The sequence below is a fragment of the Ipomoea triloba genome, chromosome 2 (genome assembly GCF_003576645.1).
Source record: "Ipomoea triloba cultivar NCNSP0323 chromosome 2, ASM357664v1".
Lineage (NCBI taxonomy): Eukaryota > Viridiplantae > Streptophyta > Magnoliopsida > Solanales > Convolvulaceae > Ipomoea > Ipomoea triloba.
The window spans coordinates 14,265,631-14,277,365 of record NC_044917.1 but is presented as its reverse complement, the minus strand read 5'-3'; the positions used below and the strand labels follow the sequence as shown (position 1 = coordinate 14,277,365).

Genomic DNA, 11,735 nt, shown 5'->3' with positions numbered 1-11,735 from the left:
TTATTATCTCTTCTACATTCACACATTCGTAACACTAGATTCACATACCATATACTGTGTATTCACATTTTGAAAACTCTAGATTCACACATTTAAGGGGCAATATGTTTAGTACTTATATCAACACTGTTATGCATTCACACACTCAAATCACTACATTCACAGAAGCAGTACTCTATATTCACAGTTTCAACACTCCACATTCACACATTTCAAGGGCAATATGTTTTGTAATTATATTTATCAATGTTATGCATTTAGACATTCAAAACTCTATTTTCACGCTTCATATTCTCCATATTCACAGTTTGAAAACATCACATTCACAGAGATTAAACTCTAGGTCACAAAATTATAATCTCACATTCACAAAGATTAAACTATTAACATTGTATGTTACATACAATAGAAATCTACTCCACAGAAACTCATTAAACTACTTAGAATCACAAAATATTGAATAAAACGTAAAATTTTTGAACTAAAATCCCATAATATAAAAATGTGAAGAAATACCTGTTTTCAAAATGCTTCAATGATAGTATGAAGACTGCTGCTTAGTGTTGTTGCAAAAACTTCCGGCGAACGAGTGCTATAGTGAGCGTCGGCGATGCGATTATGTCGGGAAAACGACGGCGAAATGCTCTTTGCAGATGAACGGAATCGTTGTTGAAATGGCGAAGAAACGCAGACGTAACTTGCTTGAGAAGACTTATTTGGCTTATATATTTAAAAAAAAAAAAAATTTGATTGGCTGGGGATAACGGTGCCACTAACAGCACTGTTATACCCAGCAATTAAACGGCGNATATCTCACGAGAAAATGTTGTCATCTATATGTGTGTGTAAGAGAACTTTGTGAATTTGGTCATTGGCCCAATCATATGGGCTTTTAGCCCACCGTTTCATCTTACATGATCCTCAACTCACATTCACTGATTCACATCCTCTAATTTCAGGCCTTCTTCAACCAGTACAAAAGAAATTCAGAATTATTTCAAAAAAAAAAAAAAGAAAAAAAGAAATTCAGAATTGCAGCATCTTCATATTGTCATAGTCTTGTGTATATATATGTGGTCACAACTTGTGCAGCCAAGAAGTACTGGAGGAGGTAGTAGCCGGACTAAAATGTCAGAAGTTTCAGAACACTTCACTCTTAGCATATGATTATAGCGATCATCAATAAAAATAAATGGACCACCCTACTGCTCTCAAAATTAATATTTCAACACACCCAACTAGTATAGGGTGGTCCATTTTTCTTTACAGCCTGCCAACAATAATCAATAAAAATCTATACTTGTACTTCAATTCGTCACCCAACGGTGTTGTTTGGGTAATAACTATTATTAAATTACGGAGTATATTTATACCTCAAAGGACAAAAAGAACCTTAATAGTTTTAGATTTGTGCACATTTAAAACGGATGGTGACCGACGCGATAAATTTTGGCACTAAAACAATAGTTGTAGATGAAAATTGGTACTAAAAGTCTAAAACAATAGTCGTGGGACCAAAAATAGTAGAAATTAAACATGTGAATCAAAATTATCATTTTGCTAATAGTCGTAGGACCAAAATTGGTATTTGCTCAATAATAAAAAAGTATACTAAACTAGCTACTAGTTTAACTATATAGTTGATCAGGGGCAAGAATTTCCTTTCCTCAAAAATTCTTAGTGGGGACGAAGATGGGGAGACGTTGGAAAATTAACTATTTTTTACATGTTAAATGACCATTTCTTGACATAATTTTGAGTGGAGTATACTTTCAATTTGGATTGGGTCAAAGGGAATTCGAATTCCCCTAAATAAGAGCTTTAATTCAATATATATATGTATAGTCGTAGGACCAAAATTGGTATTTGCTCAATAATAAAAAGTATACTAAACTAGCTACTAGTTTGACTATATAGTTGATCGCGGGCAAGAATTTCCTTTCCTCAAAAATTCCTAGTGGGGACGAAGATGGGGAGACGTTGAAAAATTAACTATTTTTTACATGTAAAATGACCATTTCCTGACATAATTTTGAGTGGAGTATACTTTCAATTTGGATTGGGTCAAAGGGAATTCGAATTCTCCTAAATAAGAGCTTTAATTCAATATATATATATATATATATATATATATATATATATATATATATATATATATATAATGCACCCAAAAGATAATTGATGAATGAAAATTGATTTTCAAAATGAACATGTTTGAGTTGGGAAAAATGAAGTTAGGAAGGCTTTGCCTTTGTCTCACAATGGATTTGTTCTACATATAAAAGTTTCTATTCCTCAATAGGGACGGGGATGTGAGCGGGGTGGGGTTGCAGGGACAGGGGTGAGGAGTATACTTCCCACCCCACCCAATGGTCAATGATTAAAAGTGGGATTTAGCTTTTTTTTTTTTTTTTTAAAAAAATTATTTGGGTTGTAAATAGATTTGAGTCAATTAATTTATTTGGATGAAATTCCTACTTAAAATTGTTATGTAACATTTTAGAGAATCATAGCATAAGTGACAGTGTTGTATTAGGACCACTAAGAAAAGGGCAATGGACCAGGTTCCATATACTATTAATGACCCTACATCGAAAAGACAAAGTACAGAATTCATATTCGTAAGATACAAAATTTCATAACACAAAACACAAAAAATCACAATACAAGGCACATACACATATTATATATTTACTTATTTTTTAAATTTGATTTAAGTACATAACTTGTGTAGGTACAAAATTTCAAAACATAAGACATGAAAATTTATAACATAAGACACAATTACTAACTTGTTTCAGGTACATAATTTATACTTTTAAAGTATAAAATTTCATAATACAAAACATAAAAACTCATAACATAAAACACGCATATGCACATGGTCCCCCTGTAAATCATGGTCCATAGTACAAAGATGGCAAGAAAAGACAGACTACTTGGGATGTGTGTGGTGAATGCTTATGCTTCTCAAATCCTTGTCCAAGTGAAGTGAGTACAGTACAAGACATTAAGTTTATTATATTTTAAAAAAAGGCCAATAATTTAGAACAAGACTTTTACGGGCTATGCCGGTCTTTTATTCTTATTATTTATCATTTTAATGCTCAGACAAATTCTAATTCCTTTTCATTTCACTTCAGAAGCTGTTGGACCACTCCTAGGGCAACGTTGTTGCTATGTACTAATCAAATACAGTAAATAATCTCTTAACTCATTTTCAATATTTGGTATGTTCAGTTCATAGAATTCAGGATTTCTCGAGAGTTCCCATTTGGCTGCCTCGTCGATGATTAGCTAGGCCTTGTCAGCCTCATCGATGATTATGTACGCCTTGTTCGGCACGGTTAGTGAATTGCGAATTGTCTTCAGAAGTTTGACCAACGGATTCATAAAAAAAAATGTTTAATAAAATTAACTGTTAAGATTAGTAATTAACATGTAAAATGACTTATAAAGACATACATAATAATAATAATAATAATAATAATAATAATAATAATAATAATAACATTATTATTATTATTATTATTATTATTATTATTTAATACAGGAAATTTAAAAATTATTTATTAAAAGAAAACATAAAGGCAAGCGTAAGGAGCCAAAAAAAAAAAACATATATATATGGCGTTTTGGGGAAAGAAAATCCTTCCTATCGCTGCTATAAACATTGAATGCAGACACTGCTATGCAACATTTACATTTTCAACAGTTTGCTTCAAATCGCTGGTCCAAACCACTGAATTACCAAACATGACTTTTACCAAAAATGACATATCCACCATTTACCAAACAATACCATCTATTTTCCATATGGTAACACCTTTATTTCACAATTTTTCATTTTAAAATATTGTATTTCTTGACGTTAGGTAGCTACCAATGAGTTACCAGTTCTGATACAATATAACATTTGAAAATTAAATCTTTTAATTTCTCACTTTACCCTTATTATTTTAGAAAAATCGCTACCTTTATTTAATTAACACTCTCTTCCTCTCCTCTGTACATTACACACACACATTATATGGAAATACTAAAATATTGCAACTAAAAATGTCTTGCTCCGAAAATAAAAGGTTAATTCTTATCTTCCAATCTCAAATGCTCCTCACATCGTGAGAGTGTAAATCACAATAACTTATACGGAGTAATAAACAAGATCAAACCTAAGTTTCAAATATTGTCTACTAGACCAATCAACCAAACCCACTTAAATACAATTCCGATGAAGAAACATTTGAAAAATTTCTTACTTTTTGTAAATAGTACTCCGTGGCAGATGGTAAAGAAGCTGAGAGTTGTTATGAAAGTGGCAACACACACCTCCACAGAAATTGAACTGACAAGTATGTATGTCAAACTCATTCTACTTTTTAGGGAGAGGTAAGTGTGAAAACAACACCGGTCACGTGTTGTGACTTTGTTTGTTTACCCAAATAGCCGTAGATTCCTCCGGAGTTTTTGCACCGGAGAAGCAACTATCGACCATACATTCAAAACAAAAATATACATCACAATTAAAGACCAATAGCGAGTTTTGGTCCCAACACTTCACTGCAATGTAAACATCAGGGCACAAAACCCAGTTAAAGATGAAGATGTCAGGCTCCACAAATTGAGTATTACCTTTGTCATGCAATATATTCCGCTAAACATATCAGCAGTTCAAAATTCCCACCGGATGAAATGTCAACAAACAAATTGAGCATATGCACTACGGAACTCAAAGAAAAAAAACATATCCACAGTGAAGGAAAATGGTTTTAGCCAAAAAAGAAAAAAAACATTATCTATATTCTCCCCGCTGATGAATACTGCTAGGCACCACCACCATAACCAACATAAGCACACTTGCACTCAGCTAAACTTGGCCTTGGAAAAGTCCATTTCTGGGTGCTGCAAGGTTCAGAGTAAACCAAGGTCAATAAATTCCAGTTGAGCACCCTCTAACACAAATAAATATTATATAAAAGAGTGTTATGTTCCCACCTCAGCCATGAATTTCTTCAGGATATCTTGTTTCTGCATTTCGTCACTTGAAGGGAGACCCATGGATTTCTGTCGCTGATCAAACTGAACAAAAGCAATTTCATACATTAAAAAAAACCAAGTTCCTAGTTAACTAATCAAGCAACAAAGGAATCACAAAACAATTCAAAGCATAGGCAATTAATCAGCATACTCCTAAATTATAAAGAATGTAAGATAATCAACTTAAGTATATTCAATTAGAAAACTACATAATATTCACTCCCAGGTGTGGCATTATAATTTATTTATAAGTTTATACTAAAAAAAACACATTTTATTTAAATTGTGTAAATGTGAATTAGTTAACCCAACAATAAGTTTATGAAAAGTCCACATAATTTAAAAATAATAATAATAATAATCCAATACATTTATGACACATGTCGCTGACATTGTGTAATTAAGCAAAGTGAGAAGCTACATATAATACAGTAGTCATAACAATCAGTCCTACTTGAATATTACTTCTTCCTCTTTAAGTCTGTAGTCTACAAAGTCTAGTTTACTTATTATTCCTATCTTATTTTTTGAAACTAATGAACATATATCATGACTCACATTTACTAATGGAAAACACATTTTACATTCAATCCAATGCAATGTTTCTTCATTTGTCATTAGCATGCCCATTTTTGCATGCAAACACAAAGCAATGTAGTTTTCTTTAAGGCCTTTAAACCTTCTCCATTATCTGTTCGCATTTATAAAAATTTTGAAAAAAAAAAAAAAAAAAACTACTTTACCAATAGGTACATTTATTCAAACCACATCTTCCCACTCTATCCCTTATGACCTAGCTCTGGATCCATCAGAGACATTTACTTGCTTGCATAGCACAAACTTCATGAGTTTGATTTAGCAAATGAAACATATTGTATGTGCATTTCTCCTGTGTGCAAATGTCTAACCCTTATGACCTAGCTCTGGTCCCATCAGAGACCTTTACATAGCAGAAACTCCATGTGTTTGATTTAGCAAATTAAATGTATTGTGTGCAAGAACAATAGAACAGGACAGATGAGAATTGAAAATCTTACCATCATTTTTTCCACTGTTGACCTTGTCTCAGGGTCTAGATCTGATAGTTTACTGTTTTCTGGTTCTACCTTCTGGGTATCAATTTCAGGCTCACCCTTCACCAAAAATTTCCACCATTCCATTTGATCACTCTTGGTTAGGAGCAAAGAGATGGATTTTTGGTCCTCTGCAAAAACATGAGCAATATGCAATGAGTTGTCGCCATATGATTTAGAAGAAGGCACACATGATTTAGAAGAAGGCACACAACTATAGTATAGTGTTTTGATTTAAAATAGTTGACAAAAATTTTACACATTTCAAGTAGTTATGCCCACTATTGCCAAGACTTACCCAGGCTCCAGAAGCTATCATCAACCTTGACAGGCTTGTAGAGTTCAGCCTGTAAATAAAAGTGAACAAATATTAAAACTGCAAAGCGGAATTTGTTGAACTTAACCAAACAATTAGTTTCAAGGGCACAACTGTAATAACTGAAAACAGTTGGATTACTTACATCAATTACTGGTGGCTGACCCTTAAGTCCAACTTTAAGATGGTTCTTTTTTATATCACATTCGATAAACCTAGCCTTTGTTCCAGGAGGTACAGGAATAGTGATAGTGACCTCCTGAAGGCTTTGAACCCAAGAGTAATTATCCATATCAAGGCCATTTCCTTTGTTAGGAGCTGTAGACATATCAAATGGAAAGCATAACAGGAAGGTATTAGTATACAACTTCAGTTAAGGACAGGAGAACAATGCATTTGAGGGTTGAAAAGTTGAAATACAACCAGAGAAACAACCAACATTTATAAAACAAGAAAACTCATTGAAGCAGTGACCGAAGTCAAAAGACCAAATTCATAATTGATGTAAATAAATGTGGAGATACCATTATAGTCAATGAACCTAAAGTGCACTAAATCTTTTGATAGGTGATATCTTGACATCAAAACATATTTCAGACTTACATTAACAGTCAAATTTTAGCATTCAAGCATTAAGGTTTCCCCACTAGAGAATTCTGGAAACAGCAATGCATTTATAGGAGATAATCATGGATGCAGTATTGCAGTATCCATTTGACCTTTTATTTAATAGAAAGTATAAAACAATCTCTTCAGCAATTACACAAACGTAAATTCATCATACATCAGCAATTAATCATAACCGAATAGTAATCTTCATTCACTTAAAACTACACATCAGAACTTGCATAGCAGCTAACTCTCTATCCTTCTAGTTCCATTTTCATTTTTACAAAGGGATGAGAATCAATCTAAGACATCTTATAGAGTCTAACACCTATGCCCTTTTTGAGATAAACAGGAAACAAGAGAGTGGCAGGAACACATGGATTCACCTATCCTAACCATACCTGGGGTGCCACAATGTGTGCCCCCAGTCCAGAAAATCAAGTATTAAATCAATCAATCCCACCTCCATAATTAAACTTGAGACTCTAAAGCTATCTATTCATCTCATGCCCACCTAATAATTTCATTCTCTTTGTTCCTACATCTCCATTTAATCTAGGACACAATGTAATGAAACTTCCATTATAAAACTATGATCCATAAAAACATCACAAACACAAGCAGATATACACTTCACTAAACACACAGCAAAGTTTGTTTTCTTCTATGCAATGCACAAACCACGCGGCACAGATGGCATTGCATTATTCAAACCATATATTCACGAAGTTAGGGATAAAGATCCAAATACAACAATGGTGCAAAAGACGTTCATATATTTAATAAAATTAAAAGAAGACCAATAGAAATAAATTTAAAAAAAAAAAAGTAATAGTAAAGAACCAATACCTCGAGGTCCTTTCTTTTCATCCTCCGTAGTTCCGGTAGTCTTCTCACCCTCAGCTTCCACCTCCTTCACAGGAACAGCAGGTGCGGCGACGGCGGCAATCGGCGTTTCCTTCATCTTCTTCTCAGTGTTCCCATTCGCCGCCTTCTCTTTCTCCTTCCGCTTTCGCTCCTCGGTGTCGACCTTGTCCTTGACCATCCGAACCACCGCATTCACATCGTTGATCAACGAATCGCTGTTGAATAAATCAGACTCGCGCGCCAGGAACTCCAACGCCGCCTCGAGAAATCCAAGCGGGTTAGCTGGATCAAGAGAGGCCTTAAACGGCTTCGCTGCGGCAGCTGAAGCTGAAGAAGTAGACGTATTAGTTTCCGGCTCTTCGTACTCGGAAAGAATAGCCATGGAATCTGTAGCAAGAAATGAGTCTAGGGTTTTGGGTAATTTGAAGGACTCAATGAAGTATGTAAAGTGATGAGTCTAGGGTTTTGGGTAGTTTGAAAGACTCAATGAAGTATGTAAAGTGTCAAATACGAAGAGTATGGAGAATTCCAGAAGATCACAAGCCGTTAGAATTGCACATATGCTCCCTGAACGTTTTAAAAATATCACAACTCATCATTTTTCCAATTATAACAGAATTTTATTTTCAGTACGTTATTCACTCTTATTATACTTATTATTACTGTGACAAATATTTCATACACATACATAAATCGAAGTATAAACACTGAGACTAATGTCAACGTATTAAAACAAAAACAATCTTGTGCTTCAACAAATAATAGTTATCATAAAATCGATATTGTAAAATGATATTATAATCGATATTATAATGGATGCAACAACAATCCATTATATTTACAGGGCGGTGGAAGAAGAAAATAAGAGAGTCGCCAATATATGATTTCACATAGAACGGGAAAAAGAGACAGACAGTGCAAATTGAAGAATTATGATTTTCAAAATCAATTACAGGGCAGTGGAAGAAGAAAATAAGAGAGCCGCCAATATATGATTTCACATAGAACGGGAAGAAGAGACAGACAGTGCAAATTGAAGATCGAACTTTAACACGCGTAGAATTGTTATGGTATGCGGTATGATTTAATTTTTAGTTGATTCATTCTGCATGTTGGAGATCCTTATGGTGTAGTCTGCATTCCATAGAGTATTTTGTAGTACTGTGATTTAGTTTGATTTTAACAGCTCAATATGCTTTAATTTTTGCTGATAAGGTTTCAAGTAGCTAGGCCAATTTTGCCATGGGCGTATCACGTATGTAAAATTACAATTTTCAGAGTGATTGTAGTGAACAATCAAATGTTTTCTATAATTATATATTTTAATCACATTACTTTGATTTGTAATTTCTAATGGAAAAACATTGTATTGTAACTTTGTATTACAAGATTTTGAATGATAATACCTTATTTAACTATCCATCTTTTTAGTTGTACTGTACAAAATAACTAGCAATCTACGGATGCTCATCTATATATTGTAGAATTTGCAATCTTGATCTTCCCCATTTACGGATGCTCATGTAATTCGGTAAAAATGGTGGTTACTATACTTGAATAAATCCTCAATTATTCATTCCAATTGTTCGTTTTACCATTCCAATTCTTCATTTTATAAAAAATGGTGCATTGGAAGCTAAACATGGGTCATTGTATCATTGATTGTTGATTCCAATTATTATTAATCTTTATCGTTAATTGCACAATACTAATTCACACTTATTAGTTAAAGAATGGTGATTACTATACTTGAATAAATGAAATAATAATATTAAATTTTGTAGACTCGATTTAAAATCTATTATGTTAATATAATAATAATAATATAATAATAATAATAATAATATAATACTCCGTAGTAATAATAATCTAAAATTCTTAATATAATTTTCCTAATAATAATAATAATAATAATATTATAATAATAATAATAATCCATAACTCTTAATATAAGTTTGTAACTAAATTTTCGTATTAAATCTGTTTATAAAGGTAATTATAAATATAGAATTGAGAAATTCCTATGATATTTTATTTAATTGATATTATTCCTAATATATTTTATCTAAAAGGCTTCCTTCCTTTTTTATAACATTGTTCCATATGTTAATCTGTTTAATATGCTAATCTATATAGGTAATTACCATATACTATTTACCATCTAAATAATCCGTGGTAAGTACACTATATTTAACATCTAAATTTATTATGGTCATTAAACATAGAGATTTCATTCTTACGATAATTTTATATATTTTTACTTCAGATAATGTCAATTACCCGTGCATTTCATTTGATTACTTTTGAATAAAATTTTAAAAATTATGACAACTAATGAATTAATATTGTTGTTCGTAATATAAATTTTATCAAATCAGTTAACGAAATTGATAATACACATATTACATCCATAATTAGAGGAGATTAACAAAATTATGATAATTATTTCAATTCACGTATTATTATGCTAATTCACATATTATTACGTCCATACAATTATGTAAATTATTTCAATTCACAGATTATTACACATATAAAATTATGCTAATGGTTACTTTGGAATAAAATCTTAATAATTATGGTCATTGAGAAATTAGTTCAAACATTATACTTTTATTAAACGGTTTTTTATACTTGCCATAATTTTATCTAATCAATTAAAGAAATTAATGGTACACATATTACGGACATAATTAAAGAAAATTAAACATACACATATATATTACGGATAAAATTAAAGAAAATTAAACATACACATATTACGTCCATAATTAAACGAAATTAAAATATACATTATTTTTTAATTATAATATATACTCCTTAATTACCATACTTATTCATAATACATGGACGTCATAATTAGCATAATAGTAATCTATACTATATATAAAAACATAAGAATAGTAAAGGCATATTTTAAATTTTAAACAATAGTAAAGGTAAATTAAAAATAAAATGAAAATATTTAAATAATACTATTCTACATCATTAATTAAAAATAGAACAGAAATTAGGTAAAAATACCAGTGGATCTATTATTCTAATTGACTAATTAATTGAAAATAAAAAAAATTCGACTAAAAATGAATCTGATGTTACTAATTGATTGAATATATAAAAGGAAATGAATATTAATAATTGACTGTAAATAAAAAAAAATATCCATAATTAACTAAAATGAAAAAGAAAATGATCATATCATTGCAATTTAATTAAAAAAGGAAAACATTCTACATCATAATAACAAAGGCATATTATAAACAATATTAAAGATAAATTAAAAAAAGGAACGGAAATTAAAAATGAAACGGAAATATTTCAATAATAATATTATACATCATCAATTAAAAATGGAACGAAAATTAGGTAAATATTACTACGTAATTCTTTTCATTTTTCCTAGATAAGGTTGCCTGATATTAATTTACACATAACAATCGGCACTAATAATTAAAAAAAATTAAAAAAAATAGAAGAACTGCCGGAGACGTCTGTTTTTTTAAATTTTATTATTATTATTATTATTTAATTATTTTAATTAAAATTATTTAAAAAGTTTATTTTAAAATTAGTAACCACCATGTCATCACAATTGTAGGTAAACAGGTCAATTTGGACTTTTTTTTTTTGAAAACATGTCAATTTGTACTTAATTGCATGAGTTTATATAGTTCAGGAATCCAATTGCATTCTTTTTGAGTTCGATGGCCTAATTGCAGTTTTGTGTGTAGTTCAGTGGTTTATTTGACCATTGTAACCCCTCGGTTTTTGCGACAAAGTTAAGGTTCGAGAATATATATTTTTAAGCTATGACATTTATGAGAAGGTCTCTC

General features: G+C 31.1%; 1 protein-coding gene across 1 annotated transcript; it reads right to left on the bottom strand.

Moving 5' to 3' along the window:
• Positions 1-4,592: 4,592 nt before the first annotated feature.
• On the bottom strand, positions 4,593-8,382 carry LOC116004456 (protein BOBBER 1-like). The gene is made up of 6 exons (XM_031244521.1): positions 7,885-8,382; positions 6,572-6,744; positions 6,409-6,457; positions 6,075-6,241; positions 4,996-5,079; positions 4,593-4,902 (listed from the first exon to the last, which is right to left on the bottom strand). Exons 1-6 carry the CDS (start codon positions 8,282-8,284, stop codon positions 4,864-4,866), a joined length of 912 nt encoding a protein of 303 aa, XP_031100381.1. The 5' UTR covers positions 8,285-8,382; the 3' UTR covers positions 4,593-4,863.
• Between the last annotated feature and the right edge of the window lie 3,353 nt (positions 8,383-11,735).

What these genes read in the sequence shown, in the direction of transcription:
- LOC116004456 (XM_031244521.1), bottom strand. Translation starts at nt 8,284, where the DNA reads ATGGCTATTCTTTCCGAGTACGAAGAGCCGGAAACTAATACGTCTACT. An exon ending in TGAAAAGAAAGGACCTCGAG is followed by an intron (nt 6,745 to 7,884) that starts GTATTGGTTCTT and finishes ATATGTCTACAG; the next exon opens with CTCCTAACAAAGGAAATGGC. An exon ending in TGAAGAAATTCATGGCTGAG is followed by an intron (nt 4,903 to 4,995) that starts GTGGGAACATAA and finishes TGAACCTTGCAG; the next exon opens with CACCCAGAAATGGACTTTTC.